The sequence below is a fragment of the Pseudonaja textilis genome, chromosome 15, assembly GCF_049901715.1.
Source record: "Pseudonaja textilis isolate UNSWEBS1 chromosome 15, rPseTex1.2, whole genome shotgun sequence".
Taxonomy (NCBI): Eukaryota; Metazoa; Chordata; class Lepidosauria; order Squamata; family Elapidae; genus Pseudonaja; species Pseudonaja textilis.
In genome coordinates this window covers 11,235,154-11,262,981 of record NC_142004.1, presented here as the reverse complement: position 1 = coordinate 11,262,981, position 27,828 = coordinate 11,235,154, and the positions used below count along the sequence as shown (strand labels likewise).

General features: G+C 50.8%; 1 protein-coding gene across 4 annotated transcripts; it reads left to right on the top strand.

The window, feature by feature from the left end:
• Window positions 1-1,332: 1,332 nt before the first annotated feature.
• On the top strand, window positions 1,333-25,824 carry SMPD4 (sphingomyelin phosphodiesterase 4). Of its 4 annotated transcripts, none has more exons than XM_026717041.2 (19): window positions 1,337-1,469; window positions 5,127-5,213; window positions 7,735-7,877; window positions 8,050-8,125; window positions 9,164-9,272; window positions 10,101-10,153; window positions 10,813-10,964; window positions 11,646-11,781; window positions 12,218-12,289; window positions 13,865-13,945; window positions 15,683-15,828; window positions 19,198-19,288; window positions 20,837-20,937; window positions 21,280-21,443; window positions 21,678-21,880; window positions 22,805-23,038; window positions 23,661-23,792; window positions 24,877-25,005; window positions 25,345-25,824. In XM_026717041.2, the coding sequence occupies exons 1-19, from the start codon at window positions 1,395-1,397 to the stop codon at window positions 25,663-25,665; spliced, it is 2,505 nt and encodes an 834-aa protein (XP_026572826.2). In that variant the 5' UTR covers window positions 1,337-1,394; the 3' UTR covers window positions 25,666-25,824. The 4 variants fall into 4 exon arrangements, with proteins under 4 accessions (XP_026572827.2, XP_026572826.2, XP_026572825.2 ...); XM_026717040.2 differs by having other exon boundaries at window positions 21,675-21,880; XM_026717042.2 differs by lacking the exon at window positions 13,865-13,945 and having other exon boundaries at window positions 1,333-1,469; window positions 21,675-21,880.
• Window positions 25,825-27,828: the final 2,004 nt, after the last annotated feature.

The following is a 27,828-nucleotide window of genomic DNA, read 5'->3' as shown; positions in this document are numbered from 1 at the left end:
AGCCAAAGAGCCAGTTTCCTCTCAGGGGGAAAACATGGGCAGCTGGCTCCTTGGAATAAACCCAGCGCAAGCTGCTGCTTGAGTGAGGCTGGGCTGGCCATTTTGAAACTACTGTACTTTTAGATGTCCTTCCTTCAGTAGCAAAACAGCATTTTCCATTTAGGTTCAGCTTCTCTCCCCTTTCAGCACCAGGACAGCCATTTTCTGGCAATATTTCAGTAGCAAAGGAGGAATATAGGAACAAGAGAGAAGAAGAGTAAGGGATTTCACAGACTGGTATCATCTCCCTAACATGGTACTCACAAAGCTCTCAGTTCCTGTTCAGTGTCTTGTGTGTGCCCATGGCTTTTCTGTCATTCCCCTGCTCCGCTCAGAGATTTTGAATGGTATTTCCATGGAACTATCACAAATATGTCCGTTACAATGGATCTCCTCTTGCTATTGTTTCTTAGCCAGATACATATAAAGTGCAAATAAAGGCAGAGGTTTGCGAAGTGGGAAATGTTTATTGGTGCTTCAAGGTCAGTTCCTTCACCTGGCTATCTTTATGTTCCCCTTCCTTTCAAGAGAAGTGTTTCCACCACTACTGGTACCACTGACTTCCTGTATATCGGGGAAGCCGGAGCAGAGAGAAACCCCCAAGAGAGAACAATAAATTTCCAGTAATTTGTGTGGTGATGGCCTGACACAACCTTTTAACAAGGAGCTTGCCCAAAATTGCCTGTACGTTTTATGCTTCTATATCTTTGCTACAAGATGCCCTCTTTTAGTCACTCCAACCCCGGCCTCTCTCAAAGGCATGGTGGCACTGAGGCTTGGGCGGCCCAAGGTTGTGTAAGGTAGGATCGATTCCCTGAATTTGGGAGAGAAAAAGGCTTCTACTCCTGCAAAGATGTTTTTTTTTCCCCCACCAACCCAAAATTAAAAAGCAAGGTAACTCGAGCAAAGCCAAAAAGCATTTATTAACGGGGATCAAGTTATTTTACAGGCTACAGAAGCAAGCGATAGAGACACCTGGTCTCCACGGTAGGTGCAAAAAACAACTCATTAAAGAATAGGACACTGGCCGCACGAGAGAAAAGGACCCGGGCAGCCGGGCACCCTCGGAATCCCCCTCCCCTCCTCCAGGCCGCCTTCGGCCCCTCGCCCAGCCTCCTTCCTCCTCCCCGCGAGGGCTGCCGAACGAGCCCCGGGCACGCGACCTCCGCCTCGCCGAAGCCGCCGCTCTAGTCGGGCGGCCTTGCAGCCACCGCGGGAGGAGGAGGAGGAGGGGGGGTGGGAACGCCCCCAGCATCGGAAGCGGCGCGCTCGAGTGACGCCACCGGCGCGTGCGGGCAGTGACGTTTCTCCCGCGCGCCGCAGCAAGAGGGCCGGGCGCCGCTGGCGGAGGCGCCATGAGGGTCGCGCCGGGCCGCGCCAAGAACCCGGAGCCGGCCGCGCCGCCTTTTCCTCTGTCCAGCTACCTGCTGGTAAGCCGCGCTCCAAGAGCCACAGGAGGCCCCGGGGAGGCTCTCGGGCCTGTTCCTCGCGGGGACCCCGGGCCCTCTTGGGTCGCTCCCGCCCGGCTGGTCCCTCCCTCCCTCCCTCGGGAGGCCCTGAGCAGAGCCCGCCTGGGAGGGCCGGGTGGGTCGGGTGGGCGCTTATGGAATGCCGGCTGGGAGCCCGGAGAGCTCCCCGGGGAAGGAGGCTGTTGGGCTGGCCGGCCGCTCTTGCCGCCCCGAGTGGCGTGTCCGCCAACCGCTGGCTTCGGCCCTGCCCTCCTGGCCAAGAGGGGCATCCTCTCTGGCGTCTCCTCTGCGAGAAGGGAGCCGCGTCCCTCCGCTGCTCTTGCCACGGCTCGGTTTTTGCTCTTTCCCCAGCACTGCCTGGCTCTCCTGCACCCCGGGAGACCCTCGCGCAGCCCGGGACCCCCCAGAAATATACTTTAAAAAATTCAGAAAGAGTAAAAAGGAAGTAGAAATGACTTGCTTTCTCCGCCTTAAAAATGTACACTTAATAGGATGAAAACACGTGAAAGAATAAAACAGACATGCTATTCGAAATAAAAGTTACCAGTTCGTCCATTTCTTCTCTCTAGAGATTTACAGCCTCTTTCCTTTTGTTTCTGATGCACCACCATAAAATACTTTTTGTGGGAAAGGCGGGATTAGTACCATCCCTACAGCTTCTGGTAACTGCCTTGTATTTTTCTTTGGTTATTCAGGCTGCCTTTTGTTGACATTTAGTTCTCGGATCTTATAAATGAAGTTGCTAGTGGGAGGGTAGAAAAATTTCTCAAAACAAATTCTCTTGGAATCAGAACTGAGAGGAACCTTTGGGCTTTCTAGTCCAACCCGCTGCTCAAGCAGGAGACCGTAGAGCAGTGGCCCCCAACCTTTTTTGTGCCGTGGCCCGGTACCGGCATCACAAAATGATCCGCGGCCCGGTACCGGCATCAGCACGCATGACAACGCAAGGTGAGCCGAGTGACTGGCCAGCCAGCCGTCCCCCGCTTCTCCCTGCCATCTTCAACTCCTCCTTTGTACCTTTGTCGATGGACTTGGCTTTGGGACGGTCGCTCGGCTCGCCTTGCCTTGGGTGCTGAAAGAATCCTTGCACCTTAGTTTTGTTCGAAGCCGCCCCCCTCTTCAATGAAACTAAAGCGCGAGGATTCCTTCAGGACCCAAACACCTCTTTCCAACCGGAAAAGCTCACCTGGAAGCACTTTCTCGTCAAACAAGATGGCGGCACCCAGCAAACCGGTGGCCCGGTAGGAAATGTTCCACGGACCGGGACCGGTCCGTGGACCAGTGGTTGGGGACCCCTGCCGTAGAGTACCATTTGGCGGAGTTGGATTCCCAGCAGATGTTAGGAATACTGCAATCTAATAATATTTGGAGAATATTTGTAGCTCATGGTTGAAATTAGAGGTCCGTGATATCCTCTGAGCTTGGTTGTTTTCTTGTAGATGTTTAATTACCTAAGCTAGATAACACCATCAGTGCTAATTCCAGAGAGCAAAACTTACTCCCTTTTACCACTGATGACATTAACCTAATTTGGGTAATGAAACGACTGCAAGAAAACAGCCAAGCTCAGAAAGCACCAAGGACCCCTTGTACTGGAATCCCCCCGTGTCTCTTTTGAAAGGCTCTTAGAAAGGCCTGGTGTGTATCTTCTGCCAGCCCAAAGGGGGCATAATATACACCTGGAGCAATGTCACCTTTTTGCTCTCCCTTTGAAGTCTTACTTAAACACTCTCCGTAGTCCAGGTTGTTAGTTGTCTGTGAGGACAAGTGCTTTTTATGGGCATTGCAACCCTGCCTCTTCCCTCTTTCTGTTGAATCTTGTTTAAAAAAAAGAATTGTAACCTTTGACGACTGTGTTCCAGTCAGGTGTGATATCAACAAGATTCGGTTAAAGCCTGCAACATATTTGTTTCCTCTGTCAGGATTTCCAGTTCTCTCTGTTCTTCATATTGTCTGTATTGCCGAAGAAACCTTTGAAATTGTGAGTAGGGGGCCGTGTGGGTTTCAGTGCCAGTTTCTTAAGGCTCCTCACACCCTCAGACTTCTCCCTTTGTCTCCTGCGTTGTTAATCTCAGAACACAACATGTTTGGCAAATAAGTTAGCCTTGGCACCACCAGAGTTGGTTCTGGGGTCTGACCCTCCTTATTCTTTTGCTCTGGTTTACTACCTATCTAATGAAATTGGGGAAGCGCTTGCTAATCCAGAAGACCTTTCTGATCTTCCTGAAGTGAGGCCTGTGTGCTTCCAGGATCCCTTCGTGTAAGTAACACCCTCCATGGCGAGGATGCAACTGTTCTTGGCTGCACTGGGAAGTAAGGCATCTGTGCAGCCAGGTGTTCACTTTCAGGATCTGGTCCTTCCTTAAGCTCTTGTATCCACAACTTGAAAGGATTCACAAAAACCGTCCTTGCCCTCTCCGTTTCCCCCTCCTTCTTGTCCAGGGCCTTGTTGTGTCTGAAGATCTGTGTGAGTCATCGGGAACGTTTGAAGAGTTGGCGCAGCCGGTCACATCCTGGATGCAGTCTTGAAAGATAGGATTTCTCCTGTAATGTCCTGTCAGGCCTACGGGCTGTGGCTTCAGTTCTTCCCAGCGGGGAATTGCCCACTGCTGCCTGTCCTTTCTCTTTCCCTTTCTGCTAATGTCCACATTGCAGTGACATTAGACATTGAATGCAGGGTAGTTGTCATGTCTTATGTTTTATTATAAACTAGCCGATAACCCGGCATTGCCCAGGTATTGATTTATCCCAATCCTGTATTACACAGGAAAATCCTGTAGTCGCGGCTCACACTGTTGTACTGTCTGCCACGCAATTCTTCTATTCCTCCATAAGAGAGCGCCCCGTGAAGCCATTACCATGGTAGAAGCCATTTTAAGGCACGCACCCCCCCCAGGGGTGTTAGGGGTGTCCTATTCCCACAGTATTTGTTTTCAGAGGGTAAGTCATCTGTCTTCTGGCAAAACTACTTTCAGGCAAGAAAGCAGCATGCTTTTCTCTGATGTAAAGTGTTTCTTTTCTACTGTGTAAAAAGGGGAGGCAGAAAGTCTATGCATTTGCTGGGCTCACAAGGAGAGTAGACATGGGTCTCGGGCAGAGGATTATTGGCAGGAAATGTTGAGGTTTCTGGTACACTGTTGTCAAGGCCAATATAACTGTAGGTATGACTGCCTTAAACCAGCCCTGGTTCAGCTGTAAGGAGCTAGAGAGAGTTATTGTAAAGAAAACGGCATTGGAAACCTCAATTAAGACTTAGGTTGTATCCCAGCAGCATATTTAGGGTTTATTTACCAGCAGCTTAAGTGGTTTCTTATAGGAAAATGAAATTAAAACATAATTTTGTATAAAATCCTGTTTCGATTAAGAGAAACAGAATTGCTGCTACAGTTCTCATCCAATTCATATTTATTGTGGTTCTAGGTTGCTTAAATGTTGAAATCAATTAATATGGTAGTTGTATTGCTATAAAGGAAACATTTGCCAGAGATTTAAATAGTTTCATTGCTTTATCTCAGAAAAGTGAATTGATAGGGTCTCCTGCTTGGACTAGAAGACCTCCAAGGCCCCTTCCAGCTCTATTCTGATTGATTGATATATATTCTTTTCTGTTTGAAACAGGCTAATTTAAAGGCTGACTGTCTGAACAAGCCTTTTGCTCAGCGGTGCCATGACCTCACGACAATCATTGAAGATTTTCCTGCCAAGGTAGGAAGCTTGCCCCTAGCCGGGGCCTCTGATAATACATTTTTCCTTCTTTCAGGGGAACAGGCCCTACTGCTTTGGGACTAAGGCAAGGTCTGAATAGGGAGAATTAAAAGGACACTGCCTGGAAAGCAGTGGTGGGCTGTGACCGGTTCTAGCGAACCGGTAGTTCCGGTGAGCAGCTAGCCCCGTCCACTCGCGCCTACTCTTTCCTGTCCTGTATTTCCCTATTTTTTAGCTCAGCTGATTCGCGCAGCACAGCGGATGACCGCAACCTCAGCTGTTTTACTCACCAGTGCTGACATACAAGGCACGTTTTTAAGCTTAAAAGGGGTGGTTTTTGAACGCTGCGCGTGCGTGCAAACCACACATAAGATGCACACGCAAAGTGCACACTCACTGAACCAGTTGTTAAACCGGTTGCAGCCCACCACTGCTGGAAAGTCCAGAGAGGTGATTCAAGAGGATCACCTTTCATATTTTACCTTGAAATCAAGATTTTTTTTAACCAGGCTAATTAGACCGAAAAAGGAGTGGAAGGAGAACCAAAATGGGGCCCTACATAGAAAAAGTGATGATGAAGAGACAGGAGGCTCTCGTGGTGACCCGCAGTGCTTGTGCCATGTTTGTTTTCCTACCTGGAAACAACCCGGCGTCTTTTTGTAACAAGCACAAACTTTCAGCAGCCCTGGAAGGAGCAGTGAGCGGCCGTGCTTCAGCCAATAGGAAAGGACAATTGTTCATTAGGTGTAAAACTATAATTGTGTGTGGAAATGACAAGACAAGCATCTCACAAGGGCCCTTCCCAGGTTCTTGGACTATAAAGACAAGAGGAGAGTAAAGTCAACACTAGTTGTTCCGGGGGTGCTTCTTGTCTGGGCGACCTCACATGGCGGACAAGAACAGAAACTGATCCTGGAAACAGTTTTCCATAAGTTAGGTGGATTGTACCCACTGGCTTCTGACGGGTGTCGTTGCCCGCAGGGAAGCAGGATCTGGGATTTGACCGACAATTTCTAGAGCTTCCCACGGATGCATGCAGAGACAAATGATACTGCAAAGAATCAGAAATAAGCTCAAGAACCTAAGTCGTATTTTCATCCATCCTTCCAAGCCATGAAAAAGAACCAGAAAGGGATTTAAAACAAAAAACAAAAACAAAACTGTTACAAGTATAATTCTGAAAATCACGTCCACTTGAATAGCTGTGGAGGAAATCACAAGGATCAACAATCCTTCAACTGATACTAATTAATGAGGGGAAAGTTTGTGGAAGTAAAAATAGCAGGAACTTTGAAGAAAAGGTCCACCGTGGTGTTTGAGATCCTGCTTGTGAGACTAATGGGAATAATAGAAGCTAAATAAATTAATTTAAATTAATTAAATTTAAATAAATTTAAATAAATAAATTGGGCTTCAAAAGAGTGGATTTTAGCAAACTCGGAGCCTTAGGATCCCCGGGGAAAAGGATCTCAGGGTAGGTGGGGTTCTCAGAGAAGGGGAGGCCAGGGAGCACCCCTGCAAGTTGGTTCAGGAAAGAAGAGGGAGGCAGCAGAAGCAGCTTAGTGAAGCTCTGAAGACCAACAGGGACACATCCAGGGAGTCCTCAAGTTATGATGCTAATTGGGACCAGGATTTCCGTCACTGAGCAACGTAAAGCATGGCATCTTGTGACCATATCGCTTAGCAACAGCAATCCCAGCAGTCGCTGTAGCTGTTAACCGAATTCTTGCGTATCATGAAGTGAGGACCCTCGCGCATGTGTGTGATTATGATTATAAATAAAAATAAAGCCAGAGTTTGAAGGGATGGTCAAAGTTTGTCTGTCTTCTGCAGCTGGTGCTCTTCTGTCCACTAGTGTTCTGACCCAAGCCTTGTTTCAAATCAAACAAACACAAATTGTTCATAAAAACAAACCTCTTTTACTGCGGCACTGAATTCTACGCATTCATAGCCAAGAGTTATTTCCAACGAATTGTCCCAGATAAGAGCCAGCCCTTTCAAGGTTGCAAAAGGCTTCCAAGAACAAAAGACTTAATTGCAGATAAATATCCCAAGCCAGAAGTTTCCAAAAACAAACTCCTGAGCATAAAGAACTTCTTTGCTTCCTGCAAAGAGCACATCCCCGAGGGCTGGCTTTTATCCCTTATGGGAGGGGCCATCACCTTGCAGCCTTACTCCTGGGTTGCCTGTGCTGCTTCAGCTGCTCTTCCCTTCAAGCAGCCCTGCGCGTGCACCCACTGGGCACAGGCTCCTCGGGGACCTCTTCATCACTGCTGCCAGCCTCCACAATCTCCAAAGGCAGCACCCCACTCCCTGATGGTCCTGGCCCCATCCCTGCCTCACACGCAGGCCCCTCGTCCGAGTCCTCGCTCTCCGAGACCTCAGCCGCCTGCACCTGCTGCCGGCGAACCACAACAACTAGCAAGGAGGGCCTGGCTCTCCCAGGAGGAGGGGAGGCGGGTCTGGGGGAAGCCATCAAGTCTTCTCCTGGCTTTTCTGACGGCTTTTCTCTCCCGCAAAGGAACTGCACGCCATCTTTCCTTGGCTGGTAGAGAACATTTTTGGCAGTTTCGATGGCATCATTTCCGGGTGGAACCTCCGCTGCCTACAAGGCAGGACAAACTACACCGAGTACAATGTCGCGCTGGACTTCCTGTCCCCCGGGTGAGTTGGCTCAGCCCCGAATCCAGGCCCCTTGGAGCCCCTTGTGGAGAATTGGGTGCTGATGTATTGCTAATCTGTGACCGCAATCCTCCCGCGGTTTTGAGTCCGTGTGGAAGCGTCGCAGCATAAAGACGAAGCTCGGGTGGCTTTTTTCTTTCCTTTCCTTTGGCAGAGGCCCGATTATGAAGTTGGTTTACAAGCTCCAAGCTGAGGAGTACAGATACGAGTTCCCCGTCTCCCACCTTCCGGTCAGTGCCTGGGAAGGAGGGCGATGTTAGAGGGACGTCAAGCTCAGTACAGGTAGTCCTCAACTTACGGCCACAATTGAGCCCAAAGTCTCTGTTGCTAAGTGGGTTTTGCCCCATGTTACGACTTTTCCTGCCACGGATGTTAAGTGAGTCTCTGTGGTTGTTAAGTGAATCAGGCTTCCCTGTGGACTCTGCTTGTCAGAAGGTTGCAAAAGGGGGAAATCACGTGACCCCGGGGCCCCGCAGCCGTCGTAAATGCGAGTCAGTTGCCAACTATCTCAATCTGGATCCCGTGACCACGGGAAGCTGCCGTGGTTGTAAGTGTGAAAAACGTGGTCACGGGCCTCTTTTTTTCAGCGATGTAACTTTGAACGCTCGCTAAATGAACTGTTGTAAGTTGAGGACTAGCTGTGCAGAAGTTTGACCTTGTCCGTCTTGGACTCCTAATTCCTTGCATGGAAATTCTATCTGTCTGTGAACTTTGTGAGCTGCCCTTCAACTCCTCCCCACCCCCTGCCCCTTTGGCCACCCTGCCCAGGGCCGCTTGGCAGCAGTGGTGATGCCAGCAGCGCTGGGGGCTGAAGCACCAGCTGGGCTCTCAGCCGCCTCTGCCAGCTGCTGCCTCTTGGGGCGCTAGTCCAGCTGCTGCCGCCGCCGAGAGACGCTGGGCAGGGCAGCCAAAAGGGCAGAGAGAAGGCAGGTAGTGGGATTCGAGAGGGGCCGGTCCCTTCCCTCCGCAAAGGCTCGGAGGGACCACCCCAGGAACGGCAGGATCAGGGCGGGTCCTCACCTAACAGCCAGCGGGATATGGTTAACAATGGCATGGGAGGTGCTGGGATTGCCGTCCTGAAGTGATGGGGGGTCACATGACATTGTGCATAGCGACGGCTTTGCTTGGCGGTAGGCAGGCTGCTCCCAACGGCCACCGGTAACTGGGGGCTACCAGTGCAAGTAAGGGCGATCCTTAGCCTGAGTTTGATGTGTTTTCATTACGTTGCATCTTAGGAGGCATGTGGTTGTTTACCTCCCCTTTCACAGGGCCCAGTGAAGACCTCGATTCAAGAGCGGATTTTACCAGAATGTTCTTTATATCACAACAAAGTCCAGTTCCCTCCCACCGGGGGCCTGAATTTGAACCTGATTCTCAGTATCCTTTGGCCGTGTGAGTGTGGGGCACAGCAGTGAGTGAGGGGAGGGGCTGGAGGGGGCCGTGGCTGCTGCCATCATGGAAGAGAGGCCACCCCCTTGGTCCCCCGACACCTAAACTTTGCTGGCGCCATCAGGTTGCGCACCATGTGGCTCCCGCTGCTGCTGCTGTTTTGACCAGGGAGCTTAGCAGCCACTTGGCTCTGGCAAGGATGTAACTTGCTGGGGAAGACAATTGGCAGCCGCTTTTAACCGCAAAGCAAGTTCCCACAGGTTCCTTAAGGGAAAAGGGATTATCCTACAGAAAACTTGGCAACTCTTTAGCACTTAATTTATCCTAAGCTTATAATGCTTACGAGTTTATCATGGGGCGCTTCCTTGATCTCCTGCTAATGCATTGGGGAGATGGTGGCCCGCTTTCCCGAAAAAGGAAGGCTGTCCTGTGGTTGCAACAACCGGCAGACCCCTCTGCGGTCCTCGCTTTAGAGAAGGCCGTTGCAGTTGAGTTGCCCTGCTGGGAGGCCACTAGCTCTCGCTCCCCAGTAAATAGGTGGAGAGCCTTCCCTGCTTTCACGGGGAGGGAGCTCTTTGGATGGGTACAGCTCGCAAGCCGTGAGCTTCCCCCGTGGGTCAAGGTGTGGCAAGCGAGATCGGCTCTCTTGGAGGTTCCTCCTGCTGCTTAAGTTGCGTGGGAATCTTTCGCGCTACGACTGAAGCCGCCGTAGTCCGAAGGACCGCGTAAAACTGGGAGTCCGTCAAATAAAATAGCAGCCGGCCTGCTTGTCCTTCTTGCTTGCAGGACGTTGCTCCCTTGACCCTCTCCTGCCAGATCCGTACGAATATTACATGTTCTGCTTTGCCATCAGCCTCCTTACCCAGAGGGTGAGTACAGATCGGCCTTCCCTGGTCAGGCCCCTCTTCTTGTTGATGTAGTAAAGGAGCGGAGAAGAAGCCGAGGCATCGTTGATTTACCTGGGGGGGCTTTTAAGCCACTTCAATATTCACTTCCTTGTGCGAAAGCCAGGGCGTCTTTTCTGAAGCAGGCCTCCCCCACGCCCAGTCTGCGGCCAGGAACTGGGTTGCGCATGTGGCGTGCGTGCACCCAAAACCATCCTTCCCCTCCCCGCCAGTCTACGGAGCTGGAAAGATTGGGGTAGTACTGTTCTAAAGTGCTGGAAATACTGCACCCATCTTCTGCGCCCCTCAGGTCGGTTACTCTTTCATGGCTCGCCCTTGGGGGTGCCTCCAGTTTGAACAAATTCTTCTGCTCATCAAAGGAAAGTTTGCGTTTCTGTCAACCTGCAGGAGTTGACCGCTTTTAGCCCTCGCCTGTTGTTTGCCAAAGTCGCCATTCGGTGGCGCGTGCCGTTTTAGGTTACCTGGAGACAAAATCGTGGCGTGTTGCTCCAGGTGGAAAGTTACCTGCCCTGTTCTAGGTGGCAAGAAAGCTCCAAAGCGCCTTGAGTTGAGGTCTTGGCCTCCTGCAGATGGGACTGTGAAGGGTCTTCAGCCCAAGGCGACTCTTTGTGTTTGTGCTTCAGGGCCTCTCCACCACCTGCCCCATCAGCATGTCCAACAGCGCTTACTTCGTCCTGGTGGACCGGTACTTGAAGTGGTTCTTGCCCACCGAAGGCAGCGTCCCACCCATCCCTTCCTCGGAGCCCGGAGGGGTGGTCCCTTCACCTGCTCCCCGGTGGGTGTTTGCTCTCCTGCTCTGCTGTAGGAAAGCCCGTTGTGGGGGTGGGGTGTGGGTGGGGGGCAATATGTGGAAGGAACTTGCAAATTAGGACTCTGCTAAAAAAAAAAAGGCCTCCGGTGGCTTTCAGGCTGCTAGGAATTTGCAAGCGGAGATGCTGGCTTTGGCAAATGACCACAGGTGTGCCAAGTGTGTTGGGTATGTCCGCTGCCTTAAGTTACCCATAAAGTAATAAAGGTGAGAGAAAAATCTAATTAAGTGGCAGCAACAGGACATGGTGCTACTGAATGGCATTTCTGAAACGGTCCCTGTTTTCATTTTTTTGCAAATTATTCCTATTTGAAGAAAATGAAAACAGGAACCGTTTCAGAAATGGCATTCACTAAATTGACTGAAACGTATTCGTGGAACAGCGGAGGTTTTGCCGCGCGGAACCCGTTCTCCTCTTTGGCCCTTTTTTCAGTAGTGCTGACTAGAATATTTGGCGAATCATTTCCAAAAACGGGAGCAAAAGTCTGACCGTTCTACAGTGGGCAAAAGTGGAGGAGGAGGGAGGGAGGTCGGGCTGTGGGTTTGAGTCTCCACCCTGAGGAACTGCTTGCCTGCCCCGGCCTTGCGTGTCCTTCTGCTGGAGCGTCTGGATGCTCTCTTTTTGACGGGCTCTTCTCCTTTGCCAAGCTCTCCCACAATGCCTTTCACCTCCTACGGGATGCACCCCACCAGTCTCCTGAAAAGGCACGTGGCTCACCAGACGTCGGTGAACGCAGCAGACCCCGCTTCCCAGGAGATCTGGAGATCGGAGACGTTGCTTCAGGTGGGTGGCCTCGGCAGCGGCTGCGCTCTTTCCTCGGCCCAGGAGAGCGTGGAGAGCCGCCCTCTTGCAGGGGCTGCGCCTTTGTGGGGAGCTGACCGTAGTCGTACAGGACCCACCAACTGAGACACGGCTATTCTTCAGTCTATGTATTTTTGGGGGAATTTGGTTCGGCTTATTAGGGCTGATAATTAGGGCGAATAATACTTAACATTGGTTTTTTAAAAAAAGGCTAAACAACGAATAGCGGCAGGTGTTGCCTACTCGCATAAGAGCTGAAGTGTACCTTAAATGGGATGATGAATAAGGAATGGAATAAAGAATCACAGCCTTGGAAAGGTTGGGGAATGATCTGGCCGAGGGTTCCCTCCTTGTCCCTCCCCAAGGGGGCTTGTTTGGGGGTTCCCTTCGGCCCCTGACTGAGTCCCTCCCTCCTCAGGTCTTTGTGGAGATGTGGCTCCACCACTATTCCCTGGACACGTATCAGAAGATGCAGTCTCCCCACATCAAGGTAAGCGGTGGGCCGGGGCTTCTTTTGGGGACCGGGAGGGAAGGGGCTGCCAGACCTGGGCAGTGGCAGCGGGTGGAGGGAGCTCCTCTCTGCAGTGGAGGGAGAAACACCTTCATGAGGCTGAGATTTTCCTGGAATTGGGACATGGTTTGGTGAGGCTGAGGGGCGTGGATTGCTCAAAGGAAGGGCTTTGGCTGCTCTAACCCCTGGAACCACTGGAAGGGCTTCAAAGGGGGCCCTACAGAGTCGGGAGGAGGCCCTGCTGGCTGGCCGCAGCCATCAGAGGGACAGGAGGCCTCTCAGCCTGTGGCTGGGAAGCCAGACGGGTCGGCTCTGGCCATCCTGCTTTCCAGCTGCTTGATGCTGGGGAAGGGGGCCAGCCGTGGGTCCGGCAGGGCTCCAGGCCGCCCGGTTGAGATACGGGCCTCCTTTCATCTCCTTGGACTTTGCACAGCCATTAGCCGCGGAAAGCGCAGCAGGGCCACTGCGGTTCCCGCTCAGCCTGTTCATGCAATCCCTGGGCTAGACAAAGGCCGGTGAAAAGGCCCACTAGTGCCAATCCAGGATTGGGGAAACTGCAAAGAGACTTGGACATCGCAAGCTGCAGGAGTTGGACCCTGTGGGGCTCCTGTAATCTTTCGGTTTAGTTTTGAGTTCAAATAGGGTTGCTCAGCGAAAGCCTGGCGAATGGAATCGCCTGGAACACAGGAACATTGGCCTCTTTCTTGCTGGTAGGAAAGAGGATTTCCCTCGCTCTTTGGGAAGGATATCAGCTCTTGTAATAACCCAAACAGCTCCATTAGCCATAACCTGCAATGGAGGCTGGGAGAATGAGTGTCTCTCTCTCGATCCATAGAACAGCATCAAAGAGCGGCGGTTCTAAAAATTTTAGATCTCAGAACGGAATTCTTTGGCGTCTCGCCTCGTTCCTCCTCGCTCCCAGGGTTTCCCAGCCAGCAGCAGCCCTCGGAAGCGCACACTTCCTGTTCTGCGTATTGTCATGCTAAGAGGATTAAGTCATTAAGGTCATTAAGTCGAGGAAAGGGCTTGTTGGGGCCGGAAGCCAAGCAGCCTCGAAAGGCGTTCGGATGTGGTCACACAGTTAACTGAAGTGAGGCTTCACATTATTGTAGATTGCATTTTCTCTTGCGAGAAGTCCTCGGGGGGGGGATCCAGTAATTTTTCCAACCCCACCAAGAAACCCATTCTCTAGAAATCTTCCTTCCTTCTCTGTAACAGTTCTGCCTCCTATCTGTTTTGAACATTCAGAGGCAAGCAAGCAAGCAAGCTAGGATTAACTTCTAGGCCAGGGTGGTGCAAATCGAACAGGTGGCCAGAACTTGGTTAGGGCCGGTTATGGTAGAAACCTGGGGGTGTGCTAGAGGGTGCCGTTTGGCAGACACCGCTGCCGCAGGGCCGTGACGTGGTGATGGTTGACTTCCTGAGACTCGTCCCTTGTCTTCCATCCCCGTTTGCCTGGGTCTGTTCTCATTGTTTTTCTTTTTCTTTTTGTTTCTTTCCTTTTTTCATCTCTCTCTCTCCCTCCCCCCCATCCCTTCTTCTGTTGTCTCTCAGCTGGAGGTTCTCCAGTACCGGCTCTCTTTATCCAGCCTCCATCCTGTCCAATCCAGCCACCAGGCCCTCCATACATACCAAGTATTTCCACCTTTTCATTTCCTTTCCTTTCCTTTGTATTTTAAACAAAACCCCTGTTGAGTCAGAGGCAGCTAACGCCTGCGAGGCCCAAAGGAAGGAGGCGGCCCATAGCTCTCCCCTTTCCCCGCGGCAGCAGCAATAACTCCCAGGAACATGAGATAGGGGCCAGGGTCTTCAGCCCCCACTGGGCTAATAGTTGCTGCTGTGGTGTTAGGGGGCCACCCAGCAAGATTAAAGGCCAGGAGAATTAGGGTGTGGTATGGAGGTAGCAGCCCAGCCACAGCAAGAAGTTTCTGGAATCCCTGCAGCTTAGCAGAAGCTCAGGCCAAGCAGTGGGCCCTGCTGGCCTTGGCGGAAGGCTCCCCGTGCCCGCATCCCTTGATGCGCCAGGAAAGAGGAAGGCGAGCACCTCTGGGCTGGAGGGATGCATCCGCGGGAGGGATACCGGTTCCCTTCTAGCCAAAGCCAGCTGCTCACAACTAAAAATCCTACCAATCAATCGGTGTGGATTCCTTGAGGAGGAGGAAGCCCCGCGAATGAGTTCTGCACAGCCGGTCCTGCTGGGATCCGATTCTCTGCATCCTTTAGCTCTTCCTTTGTAACATCTCTGGCCAAGAGGTTGACGGTGCTCTTGAGAAAGAGCATTTGACCTGCCACTCTGTACATGAGCTCTGATATGTATGGCTTGTACTAGAACGGGCTCCGTCCCCCTCCCCTGCCATGGTTTTCAAGCCACACAGCCGTTTCACTCTAATCCAAAACCAAACCAAATTCATTTGGGCCCAGCCTGGTAGCTCAGGCCAGCCGTTTTGAGGACTGGGGGCCTTTCATTCTTTATGCCGGAGTCCCGGCAGCTCAGAGGTAGGGACAGCGGCCCTCCTTGCGATGTGTCCCAATTGAGAGGTAGCAACCGGCAGTGATGGCAATAACCCTTAGACTTATATGCCGCTTCACAGTGCTTGGCAGCCCTCCCTAAGCGTTTACAGAGTCAGCCTATGGCCCCCAACGATCTGGGCCCTCATTTTATCGACATGGGAAGGACGGAAGGACGATCCAAACGGTTTAGTAGGGTCTGTTCTGTGTGATTTGAGCCAACGGAGATGGTTAGCTAGCTCAACTCAAAAGAGCCCTATTGCAGGGTTTAATAACATTTTACATCTTGGTGGTATATTTAAAAGAAAAGGTGTATCCCAAACTACCATGTATTAGGGAGTGGCTATGTGGTAGCAGTAATTTAAGTTTACCTGACCCAGAGGTCTGTTGTTGTTCTGCTTGAACTATCGTTTAGAACCTCAGCCCTTTCAGAGTCCTGTGAATTCCTCACAGGGTAAATTTCCCCTCCTAAAAATAGTTTATAGGTCCAATATTTTGATCCAGGAGGTGGTGTCCAAATGAATTCGGCCGGTTGGCTTTTGCTAATTGGCAGAATTCCAAGGGCCCAGGAAGAGGCCAAATCCATTCTCCTTTGGACAGAAATTGCTCTCTCTTCAGTAGCAACCAGTTTTTCTTTCTGAGCTCAAGTTTTTGGGTGTATTTCACTTCCGGGCCATGGAATCAGTTAGGTTTGTGTGTGTGTGTGTGTGTTGTGTGTGTGTGTGTACACGCGCATGTTCTTGGTTCGGATGCATTTTCGGTGCCTCTTCTGGACTTCCTTGGTGGTGGGGACCTAACTTTATTCCTCTCCTTCTCCTCCTTCATCTTCTTTGTCTTTGTCTTCTGCTGTTGCTTTCAACCTAGGAGTCTTTCAAACCCACCGAGGAGCACGTCTTGGTCATCCGGTTGCTTCTGAAGCACCTCCACGCCTTCAGCAACAGCGTGAAGTCAGAGCCGATTTCTCCTTCAGGGCACTCCCACACCGCCAGCCCACTAGAGGAATTCAAAAGGTCTGTACTTAACAGAGAAAATAAAACCTGGGCTTGCTGCGGGGTGGGTTGGCTAGAACCGTGTTTCTCGCTCGGCTGGCAGGGGAATTCTGGCGGTTGAAGTCTTCAGGCTGCCAAGGCTGAGAAAGGCAGGGCCAGAAACAGAGTGGATTTTCCTGAGCTTGGAATAAAAGATGTGTGAATTCAACAAAACAACAGCAGTGTTTTTTGCACTGCCAGCACCCTCTTCTTGTTCTCCTGTAGGTGCCTCTACTTCAGGGATGTGATGGCAAATGTGCTTAATGTTTGTTTATTTATGGAATTTTTATTGCCGCCTATTCGCCCATGGCCACTCAAGGCGGCTTACAGAATATAAAACCACATTTAAAACAATAAAAACTAACAAAAAAGGATCACATAAATTAATATAGTACAATATAACAAAATCACACACACCCCAACTCCCACCAACCCCGCCCCGGCGACAGCAGATCACACAAGCCATTTGATGGGCTCCCTCCCACTCTGGGTTCCCTAGGCCCGCTGGCAGAACCAGGTCTTCAGCGCCTTTCGGAAGAGAGAGAGAGTGGGGGCCACTCTAATCCCTGGGCCAATGATGTTCCAGAGAGAGGGAGCCACCACGGAGAAGGCCCTTCTTCTGGGTCCCACCAGGTGTATCTCCCTCAGGGGTGGGACCCGCAAATGTTCCTTGACTCCCCGCTCTGATGGGTCAGGTAGATGTGACCGGCAGGAGACGTTCTCTCAGATCACCTGGGCCCAAGCCATGAAGGGCTTAATGACATGGAAGCTAGAATATTCAGCTTTTTGTACTTCAGCAAGCGTAGTTTACTCCTATGCAGCCAGACTACTTGACCGATTTTGTATGCATTATTAGTTTAGCAGATTTGGAAAATGTTTTGCCTTAATTTTAGGAAATTGAACAATATAAATTTACTGCAAGCTGAACCTGCAAATTAATAACAACAACAACAATAGCTCTTAGGACCTTGATTAGAACTTGAACAGTTAAGTTTTCGCCAGTCCTAGACTTCGAATCAAATTGAAGATTAAATCAACAACAACAACAACAACAACATGTAATAGTGATACCCATTGTTGGGGTACTTGGTACCATGCTGAAGAATTTTATAAAATACATCAAGAAATTGCAGCTTCCTGCAATAATATCAGCAGAACTGCAAAAAACTGTGCTACTTGGAACATCGTACATCTTAAGTAAGTACTTGGTTGATACCTAGGGTGTTGGCAGCAACCTGTATCAACCATTAGCACCAGTCAATGGTAGTTGACTGACTTTCATATTTAATGAATAAAGATTAATAATAATAATAATAATAATAATAATAATAATAATAATAATAATAATGATGTCATCAGTAAATTGCAGAAGGCGGCTTTGCTTGGAACAGGTTCCATCCTGTGACAAGATCTCTTAACACCATCAAACATCCAAATTTGCCTATTCCAGGTTCTTGGTAAGGACTTGATAGGTAGACACAAATGCCAAACACACTCTGAACACCTGGCTGACTTTGTGAATAATAATATAATAATAATTGATTATTACTATAAGAATATTAAATCACAAAATATTGTGCCCTGGCCATCAAAACGACATGATTATGGATGAAACATGTGACAGTGATACCCATTGTCATCAGGGCAAGAAATTGCAGCTTCCTGCAATAACACCAGTGGAACTGCAAAAAAATGCACTACCCAGAACATGGTACATCTTAAGAAGATACTTGGTTGATACCTATGGTAATGGCAGCAACCCATATCAACCATTAGCACCAGTCACTGGTATTTGTGATACGTTTTTAAATGTTCAGTTGACTGAGTTTCATGTTTAATGAATAAAAGAGATAATAATATGGGAAGTGATATCACTAAAAATAAGAGGCTGGATGTATTCCTTCTATTTGACTTTCCTGTGGTCAAACGTCTAGGATGTGGTGTCCAGTTTTGGGTGCCACAGACAGATTGGAGGAAATATTTTCAGGGATTATGAAAGCTAACCCAAAATTGGAAGTTATTGGGTGTATTTTATCTGAAGCATTTAAGATGAGGAGAAGGGTACATGGGGCTACTTTACAAGAGAGAAGATCTCTGGTCTAAACCAAACTGCCTTGGCAACCAGCTTGGTTGAGGGTTTGTTGTTTTTTTCAGTCTAAGAACAGTAAAGTTAGAATGGTCTCTTGTGAAGCTCTGGAGGAACCCTCGTCCTGGTGTCATCCTGAGCCGATAGTCCAAAGTAGCAGCTCCCTGATTCAGTATTCATCAAAACTCAACTCTGCTCTTTGAAGAGAAGAAACAGGTCACACACACACACCCCAAACGTATAAAAACTCTCTCTACCCTCTGACATTTTCAGCATAAACTAAAAGATTCAGTACTTTTTGGTTTGTAATTTTTCCAGGAACTCTGGAACTGAAGCTTTCAACAAGCCTCTTAAGTTACTTTCTTGGATGCCTTGGCAGAGGGGTGTCAGACTCGATTTCACTGAGGGCTGCGTAAGGGTTGTGTTGGATCTTGTCGGCTGGGGTGGACCTGGCCAGGGTGGGTGTGGCCAGCTCAAGGTCACTTGTATCGCAGCGCCTGTAGTGGCCCGAGCGCTCTGCCAGCAAAAGCAAGCTCCCGAGCTCCGTTTTCAGCTGCGAGGGCCTCCCGCAATCCTCTGCCAGTGAAAATGGAGTTCTGGAGGGCCAAGCTTCATCTTTGCCAGCAGAGGCACCGCGGGCCGGTCCTTCGCTGTTTCTACGGTAGCCCTGCGGGCCAGATCTAAACGCCCCGTGAGCTGAATCTGTTAGACACCCCTGCCTTGGCAGGAAGCCAGAGTTGGAAGGGGGCACCGAGGCCTCGAGTCACTGGAGTAATCCAGATTAAAGCCCCTCCAGGCAGTTGACTGTCCAGCTGGAATTCCTCGGGCAAAAGAGGGCTCTCCGCCTTTTGGGGTAGTTGGTGTCTTGCCAAACCGCCTTAACACTTAAGGAAATCGTATCGTAACATTTAATCAGAATCTTCCTCCTCCTAACTGGGATGAGTGTCAGGTGCGTGGTACTCTGCTATTACAGCAGGCCTTGCCCTTTTTTTGTACGGTGTCGGTTAGGGCCGGGATCTCCAACTGTGGCAACTTTAGGACGTGGACTTCAACTCCCAGAATTCCTCAGCCTGAGGAATTCTGGGAGTTGAAGTCCACAAGTTGCCCCGGTTGGAGACCCCTGAGTTAGGGCACTTGTAGAAAGCTGTCCTGTCAGTTGAAGGGTAGCGTTTCCCTCTGGATCACATTTCATTGGGGCAAAGGGGTTGTTGTTGTTTTTTTCCTTAAAGGGGCCGGTTGGCTAATTTTGTGGGCTGTCTTTGCAGGATTGTGATCCCTCGGTTTGTTCAGCAGAAACTCTACATATTTCTCCAGCACTGCTTTGGTCACTGGCCCCTGGATGCATCTTTCAGAGCTGTAGGTACCGTTTGGATGTTGGTTGTGCTCATATTTGTCCTTTCAGGGTGAGGATTTGAGTTTCAGAGCATTGATGGAATTAGTACTGCTGATTTCTAGGAGGTCTTGGAAGTTCTGCCATGCCTTGTGAAGCAGGATGAGGTTGCACAGCCTCAGTCAGTAAAATAATAGTGGTGCTTTAAAAAAAACCCCAAGATTATTAAAAAATATCACTCTTCGCTTCTACAGCTAAATTATCCCATATAATACTAACAATAATGAGTAGTATAGTTACTGATATTTATCACATAAGGAAAAATTGCTGAATTACAAAGAAATAATATATAACAATGGCCCTTAGATTTATATACCGCTTCACACTGCTTCACAGCCCTCGCTAAGCGGTTTTACAGAGTCAGCCTCTTGCCCCCAACCCTCTGGATCCTCATTTTACCCACCTCAAAAAGGATGGAAGGATGAGCCAACCTTGAGCCTGGTGGGATTTGAACTGCCAAATTGCAGGCAGCCGGTAGGCAGTAGAAGCAGCCTGCAGTACTGCGCTCTCACCACTGCGCCACTTGGCTCATCTATATGCCATAAATATAATCGAAAGAGCCAAAAGAGGGGAAAGGAGCGAGTTTCGTTTTTCGGAGTTAAGATGAGGGAATGAGAGAAATTATTATTAAAAATGCAGTTGTGAACAAAACAAAGAGACCCGAATAAATGCAATAAAATGGCACATAAAATTTACAACCCAGATTGGAACCGTTAATTAAATCTTGGCCTTCACATTAGTAGAGTGTCCCTTAAAAGAGAGTCGACGGTGTTCATTTTCATGCGGTGCCCCAGTGTTTCCAGAGACACCTGACAACTGTTTTAGCAATTTTGTAGGCGGCATGGTAAGTCCAAATCCATTAACAGATAGATAAATGCCAACGTTGGGAATATAATTGAACAAGGCATTGGCGTATTGAAATAATTTTCAAGAGCCTGGCTTACCACGATGAGATCATCATTTGACACAAGGCAGTTGTGATGGGCTGTGAGGAATGAGGAAGAGAAGAAAGGCAACAGGCAGATAAGAGGAATCTCCGGCCGAAGCAAGGAGTTTGAGGAAGCATCTCACTGCATCCCGCTTTGTTCTCTTCGGGGCAAAGGCAGCGGAGGAAGGGAGCAAAGGCCAAGATTCTGTTACTAGATGGGCCTGGGGCAACTCACCGCGGGACAAGAGTTACACTAATATCAAAGAAACGATGGGATAGAATCATTAAAGAAAGGAGGGGCAAAATGAAACATGAATGACAAAAATTAAAATATTTTTTAAAGTATTTTAAATTAAATTGCATTGTTGAATTGTCCCGTGGTGAGGTGGCCACAGTGAGTTGTCCCGTTCCATATTACTATAACCCTACATGTAATAAAAGTAGTTTCAGTATTCGTCCCTTTTGGGGTCCACGTCTGCTCTGCCTGGTAGCCCCACCCGCATCCTTCACCAGAACTTCGCAGTGTGCTTCGTGAAGGAAGCTTTCAGGGCAGACATAAATTTTAACACCCCATTTGTTCCTGCAGGTTCTGGAGATGTGGCTGAGCTACTTACAGCCTTGGAGATACGCACCAGAGAAACAGCTGTCAAGCGCGGAGGCTCCACCCCGGAGTGTGTCGGAGAAATGGTGCGTCCTGGGCTGGGCCCCTTGGGGCCCCTGCAGATCTGGCCAGCTGCCTTTGCTCCCAGCATAAGGCAGGGTGGGGGGGGGGGTTGGGGTGCTTTTCTGGCCACCCTTCTCTCCAGCCCTGGCCGTTGCTGCTTACATGGGGCTATTGGGGTCCCTGGGAAGGTCCCTCTTGTCAGTGGCCCTGATCAGCCTCTCCGGGGCCCAGCCTTCTCTCCAGTGCCAGGAAGGGCCGCACGTGTGGCTGGGTTTGCTGGCGCTGGTTGTCCTGGGTGCCTGTGAGCTGGGCAGGGAAGCAGCTCTCCGACTGACCATGCTCTCCGCTGGCCGTGGTCCCTCAAGGGAGCCTTTTGTCCAGGAGAACCTGCTGCTCTACACGAAGCTCTTCGTCAGCTTTCTGAACCGAGCTCTCCGCACTGACCTGGTCAGCCCCAAGAACGCCCTGATGGTCTTCAGGGTGGCCAAGGTGTTGGCTCAGCCCCGCCTGGCTGAGATGATCCAGAGAGGTAGGGAGAGGCCCCCACCCCACCTTCTCTCCGCCCGCAGCCAGTGCAGCATCGGGGGAGGGGGGAGGGTGCTTTGGGGAGCCCTTCCCGATCCCCCAGAGGCGCCTGGTCGGCCATACGAGGCTTGAGCCCCTGCCAACTTCTTGGCCTTGGAAGCAGCCCCCTTTTCCGCGGTGGCCAGGAGCTGGCCCAAGCCTGAGGCCGGCCGGCCATTCCTGTCTCTCTGTGCAGCAGAGCAGCTCTTCCTGGAGGCCGACCTGAGCCTTCCCCACCGCCAGCATCGCCTCTTCCTGACTCCCTCGCTGGGAGGCAGCTTCCTGTCCGGCCGGGCCCCCACCATCACGGACGCCTCCTTCAAAGTGAAGAGCCATGTCTACAGCCTGGAAGGGCAGGACGTCCAGTACAGGCAGATGTTTGGGACGGAAGTCAGAAACCTGGTAGGTTGGTTGGCGCTGCTGAGTGGACGGGGAGGACCCTCCCTTTGGCTAAAACAGGGGTGGGCAAACTTTTTGGCTCGGGGGCCTCATTGACTTTTAAAATTTGACAGACGGGCCGCCACCTGGTGTCGAAATGCCTGTCATTACAAGTCAAAATCAAATGAATGCAATCATTCAATCATTCACATCAAACCTTAATTCTGTACCAATCTTCGGCGGGCCGGATTAAAAAGACCAACGGGCCGGATGTGGCCCCCGGGCCGTAGTTTGCCCACCCCTGGGCTAAAAGCTGGGCCTGTTCCACCAAAGCCCCCCCGCCCCCATGGCAGAGGGCCAGATTAACTGGATGAGCCCCTCGTCCGCTGAGACAAGCCCGCCCCGCTCCTGTCGGCAGAAGAAGCCGGCCAAGGACCCCGTCAGCCCAGTCACTTGGACCGGCGGGACCCAGGAGAAGAGCCTTTCCTGGGAGATCCTGCCCTCCCCCACCCTGCTGTCCTTCCACAGGAGCCCCAAGGCCTGACCCTCCCCTCTTGGCCTGGGGAGTCCCGGACTGGAGGAGGCTGCTGGCCCCGCCTCCCGCTCTCCCTCCGCCTTTAATGCCTTAATATTAGGGCGCTTCCAGGGTTCCTTGTTCTCTTCCGTTGCTGTTGCTGTTTTTACGTTTTCCCTCCTTTTATTGTTGTAAGCGGCCCAGAATAGGCCACTGGTGAGATGGGCGGCAAATCAATGTCACCATGAATAATAATAATAATAATAATAATAATAATAATAATAACAACAACGACCTACAGAAACCAGCCCTTGCCTCAGCTGGCTAGCTGGGAAGCGGAGCTGCGCCCTGGTTTCCTAGCCGACGGGGCTGCCGCCTTGCCCCGAGGCCGTTCGTCTTCTGGGCTGCCCTGACTCCGGCGTTCTCTTGTCCAGGTGCTGCGATTGGCCCAGCTGATCGGCCAGGCCCAGCAGTCGGCCAGGTCCCTCTCGGACCGCTCGGCAGAGGCCGGCCCTGGCCACTCCTTCCTCTCCTGGTTCGGGTTTGGCTCGAGCGACCTGAACGGCTCCTACCTGGGGAACGACGTGGACGAAATGGGGCAAGAGAGTATACGGAAAACAGACGAATACTTGGAGAAAGCCCTGGAATATTTGTGTCAGATATTTCGGGTAGGAATCAAGAGTCCTCTAGAGCCCCAGTCAGCGCTGCGAATGCAGCTCAGCTCCTGGCCCTGGTTAAACCAAGGTTAGCCTGCTCGGTTTGGGGGCATCCCTGGGGAGGCCTCCGACTCACGGAGCTCAGGGGACTTTCCTGTCCTGTCCTGGGAGGGGAAGGCAGCCCCTTCTCTGCGGGTGAGTGGCTGCTAAAGCCTCCCTTTGGCTGCACTTTGCTTTTCCTGCGGCTTTTTCAGTTTAATTAACAGAAGGTTTTGAGGAAGAACACCATTAAAAGTTGCCAGCCTATATTTTCTAGAGAGAGAGAGAATGGTTTGTGGTAACCTTTCAACCGAGCCAGGATCCAAATTCCCCCAAATTCTGAGACAGTCGTTGGTTTTACAGTTCGAGGAGGGCTGGTAGGAGACCCTTTAAAGCAGGGGTGTCCAACCTTGGCAACTTTAAGACTTGTGGACTTCAACTCCCAGCAAAGCTGGCTGAGGAATTCTGGGAGTTGAAGTCCACAAGTCTTAAAGTTGCCAAGGTTGGACACCCCTGCTTTAAACCTTGCCCACATTTGCTCGTGTAACAGTGTAATTACTGGGGTGTGTGTGTGTCCGTTTTTGATCCTTGCCAGGTGAACGAAGCCCAGCTGAGCCAGCTGATCCTGACCAGGGGTGGGGCTGCAGAGGAGAACGGGAAGAAGCTGCTGCCAGACTGCATTGAGGACGAGGACGGGCTAACACTCACCCCTCTTGGGAGATACCAGGTAGGCCAGTGACCCGCTCAGGACGTCGTGCCCAGGAGAACGTAAGCACAGCCCTGCTACGTGGACCCTGGCCCATTGAGAGCATCCCAGTGGCCCATCCCCTGCCCAGGGATCGACATCCTTTACCAGGCAGGAAAGACCACCAGCCTAAAAATAACACACTGTAATATTGAATGATTAAGATTGATAACTTAATAATTCTGTGTGTTAATATCAAACTTGAAAAATTGTCCAACCATATTAAGTAGGAGGAATATTGTCATATATTTGCATCAAAATGTAAGACACTATGGAACCACACTGTTCACACATTGATTTTTGTTGTAACAAAAAAATAAAAAAATATTGGGGAAAAAAAAAGAACAAACATAAGAAAGAAGAAAATGATATACATTTTGAATTGCAGCATGTCAGCCAGAAATGTGGCTACCGCCAGAACTACCAGCGGCCCAAAGTCAGATGAGAGAACGCTTGAATATACATGAGTTAAACATTCTGGTCGAAACATAAATAAATAAAAGATTGGTCTCAAATCAGTCCATAGTCCACAAACTATAAGTGTCTGTGGTTTACAATAATCATTTTGGGACTGAATATTTTCACACTTCTGCTGGTAGTAGATATCTGTGCACACAAAAAACACTGTTGAAGGTGAAGTAAACAGGGAATAGTAAAAAAAAAACACTGGGAATGGCTGCGAGTTAGACCTGGGCTGAAGAGAAGAGCAGATCAGCCCTGCAGGAGATCTAGCTGAGCTCAAAGGAAGGGTCATTATCCAGGACATTGACTGGCTGTCTTTCCCACAGTCAGGAGGCAGAGGTCAGTAACCTGTGATGCCATCTGATGTAGGGCTATTTTTAGAGGCTTGATGTTGTTTTTTGATAGGAAGTTTTGTCTGAAAGTCATTTTTTAAAAATAATTTCACTGGAAAATCCACAGGGAAACTTGTGTGAGGAGGACGGGATTAATTCACACGGTTGTCAAGCTCAGCTGGAAGGCTGGGTTGCAGACACACTCCTGCAGGTTCTCTCTGGGATGGGTGACAGACAGGTCCTGGACAGCTGGCTCTTCCTTCTTGCACTAGATCATCAACGGCCTGCGGAAGTTCCAGGTGGAGTACCAGGGAGATCCAGAGCTTCAGCCGATCCGAAGCTACGAAAGCGCCACCCTGGTCCGTCTGCTTTTCCGGCTGTCTTTGGCCATTAACGAACGCGTAAGTGAACCTCTGGCCTCCCCGGGCCATGGAGCGGCCCGGCTCCTTCCCTTGGCCTTCGCATTCCAGGCGCCCCCAGACCGGCCTCTTCCCAGCCTCCGTGCCAGAGCAGAGCTACATGAGGCTGGCATCTCATTGTGAGGACTAGAAGCCCCTGGCCCATTGGACAAGGCCACAGGGGGTGTGTGTGACTAGGACAGTGCTGTTCGTGGCAGCATATTCTGCAATTAGCCATCCCCAAAGGAGCGTTTGTCCGTCCGTTTAGCTTCCGCCCTTGAGATTAAGGGGCTCAGCCTCATTTTCCCCACCTCGACTTGATTCCATCTTGGTCTCTTTTAGTTTGGAAATCAGATGGAGAGGCTCTGTGCCAGAGAAGATTTCCTGGGCAGTTTCTGCCGCTATCACCTTACCAACCAGCCTCTGGTGGCCAGTTCCCAGCGCAGCCCACACACCAAGTGGCATTCGGGCCGGATTCAGCAGCCGAGAGTCAGGCTGAGGTTTCTGGCCAGCTACAGGACTCTCTTCTCCGTGCTGATAGTTTACTTCATGGGCTCCTGGTTCTGCCTTGGGCCAGTGGCCTGCACCTTCCTCCTCCTCGTGGGATACCTTCTCTTTGCCTGTGGGATGACCGTCTGGACTGAGAAAAGGCAGCCGCATTGAGGGCAGACGTGGCCCAAGTGAGCCCTGCCTTCAGCTGGGGGTGCAGACTCTCCTGGGTGCTGAAGAAGATTTTTAACTGCGCTTCGCAGAGGGTATAATTCTGTGCCGGTCAACTGTTGCTGTGTATACATTCTATTTTGATAAAGCTTTTTTTAAAAACACACACACACACACACCCCATGCTCCTGGGAGACTCCTGGTGGCGGGAGAAGCCAAAAGTAGCCGGAGTCCTGAGCCGCTTCGGTGTCCCGTGTCCAGTGTGACGGGGCAGCTTGGGCTGTGCCAGCTTCTGCAGCCGGGCTCCGCTCCAGTGCCCACGGCAGCCAGCTGTTGTGCCCGTCTCCTGGCAGCCTTCCAGCTCATCGGGCTTCAGTTGGCCCTTTGAGGACCCGTTCACGGGCGCAAGTGGTGCTGTCCCTTGCAATAGAAGTGAGGGGATCCTTTGCTGAGTGGTGGGGGTCCAGCTGTCAGCTGCCCCAATTTGGTCAGTTTGAAAAGAAAAACCCTTAGGCCCATCGTTAGCTACAGCTGCACTTTACTAAAGCCAAGCGGTGACGGAAGAAGCGGAGCTGGATTTGAGGTTTTCCTGCCCAACGTATATGGTTAACCTTTCCGTATCCTCCAGCCCCACCCATCAAGCTGTGATGACCCAAAGGGGCGTGGCGCAAAGGCCACACAGACAATCAGTAGGAGTCCCAACTTTGCCCCCAATGTCCTGGTTACCTTCTGGCTGGAGAAAAACTCCCAGGAACAGCCGTTGACTGCAGAGAATCAAGTCCAAAACGTGGTCAACAAAAACTGTAAGTCCAATCAAGGGAAGGTGAGGTAATTAGTCCGGCAGGGCAGAAGAAGGAATTCCAGACATGAAGGAACTATAGTAATTCAACATGGTTGGGAGGATGCCAGGAACGCAGATAACCAAAGTCAAATAAGATAAACTCATGTTTGTTCCCAGCAGTCGCTGCACTCAGCATGCCTCTTTTAAACTCCCTTCCTAGGTGTGGTTAATGAAGGGAATCAGGGCCCTTTCCTTCCCTGTAAGCCATGCAACCCATGTTGCTCTCTCCTCTGTTCCTCCCTGCGTGCCCTAGGATGAAGAGGGGGTGGGCCTGGGTCTTCCTCTGAACTCCCTCTCCCTTGTTCTATCTCTTCCCTGCTCTGCCCAGCCAGATTGCTCTTCCCCAGTTTCCTCCACAGGCAGTGGAGGAGCCACACTCCCACTCCCTGTCAACTGTCAGTAGCTGTCTTCCTCTGATTCAGACTCGACGGGCATGACAGAAGCGTTCAGTTAGGACAAGGGTGCAAACTTGATTTCATTGAGGGATGCATCAGGGTTGTGTTTGACCAGGGGTGTGTGGCCAGTGGGCATAGCCAGCTCAATGCCACTCGAGTTTGGGGTGCACCTGTAATGGCCCAAGTGCTCTGCCAGTGAAAATGGGCTCCCAAGCTCAGTTTTTGGCTGCGATGGCTTCCTGCAGCCCTCTACCAGTGAAAACAACTCAGGAGGGCCGGCCGCGGTCCATGCAAGTTCCATTTTGTGCTGTGACGGCCTCCTGCAGCCCTCTGCCAAGCTCCGTTTCCACTGGCAGAGGCACCAGGGACCAATCCTTTGCTGTTTCCAGAGTGGCCCTGTGGGCTAGATCTAAACATTCTGTGGGGGGCATCTGGCCCCTGGACCTTGAGTTTGACACCCCAATTAGGGGCTAACAAATTGTTTTGGGAAACAGTCTTGGCCTCTGCAGCTGGCATTCCTCTCATCCTTGAAGCAGCCAGGGTTTCTCTTGGAACAGTCTGAGGCTTGGTTTCGTTTCCTCATGGTATCCCCTGGCAACCCTCACTCTCATCCACCTAGTGCCCTCCCTCCCCCTTTCAATGGCAGGCTGCAAACCATGGAGTGTAGCTGCCCTCATCATAAGGGGAGGGGGCTGAATGAACAGAAAAGTGACTCCGGAAGTGGCAAACCATGGTTCTGAGGACCAGGGGGATACCAAATAGTGACCCCAAAGGCTTCTGTTTGTAGAACAAGCATAGAAACACGACTTTTTTAAAAAGGCTACGGCCAGCAGGCAAGGTGTGGCAACAGCATTCCCTCCCTTCACAGAGAAATTTAAGTTCTGACTCCCTGGTGGGAAAGTTTTGTTCTCTTGTCCAAAGGCTATGAGG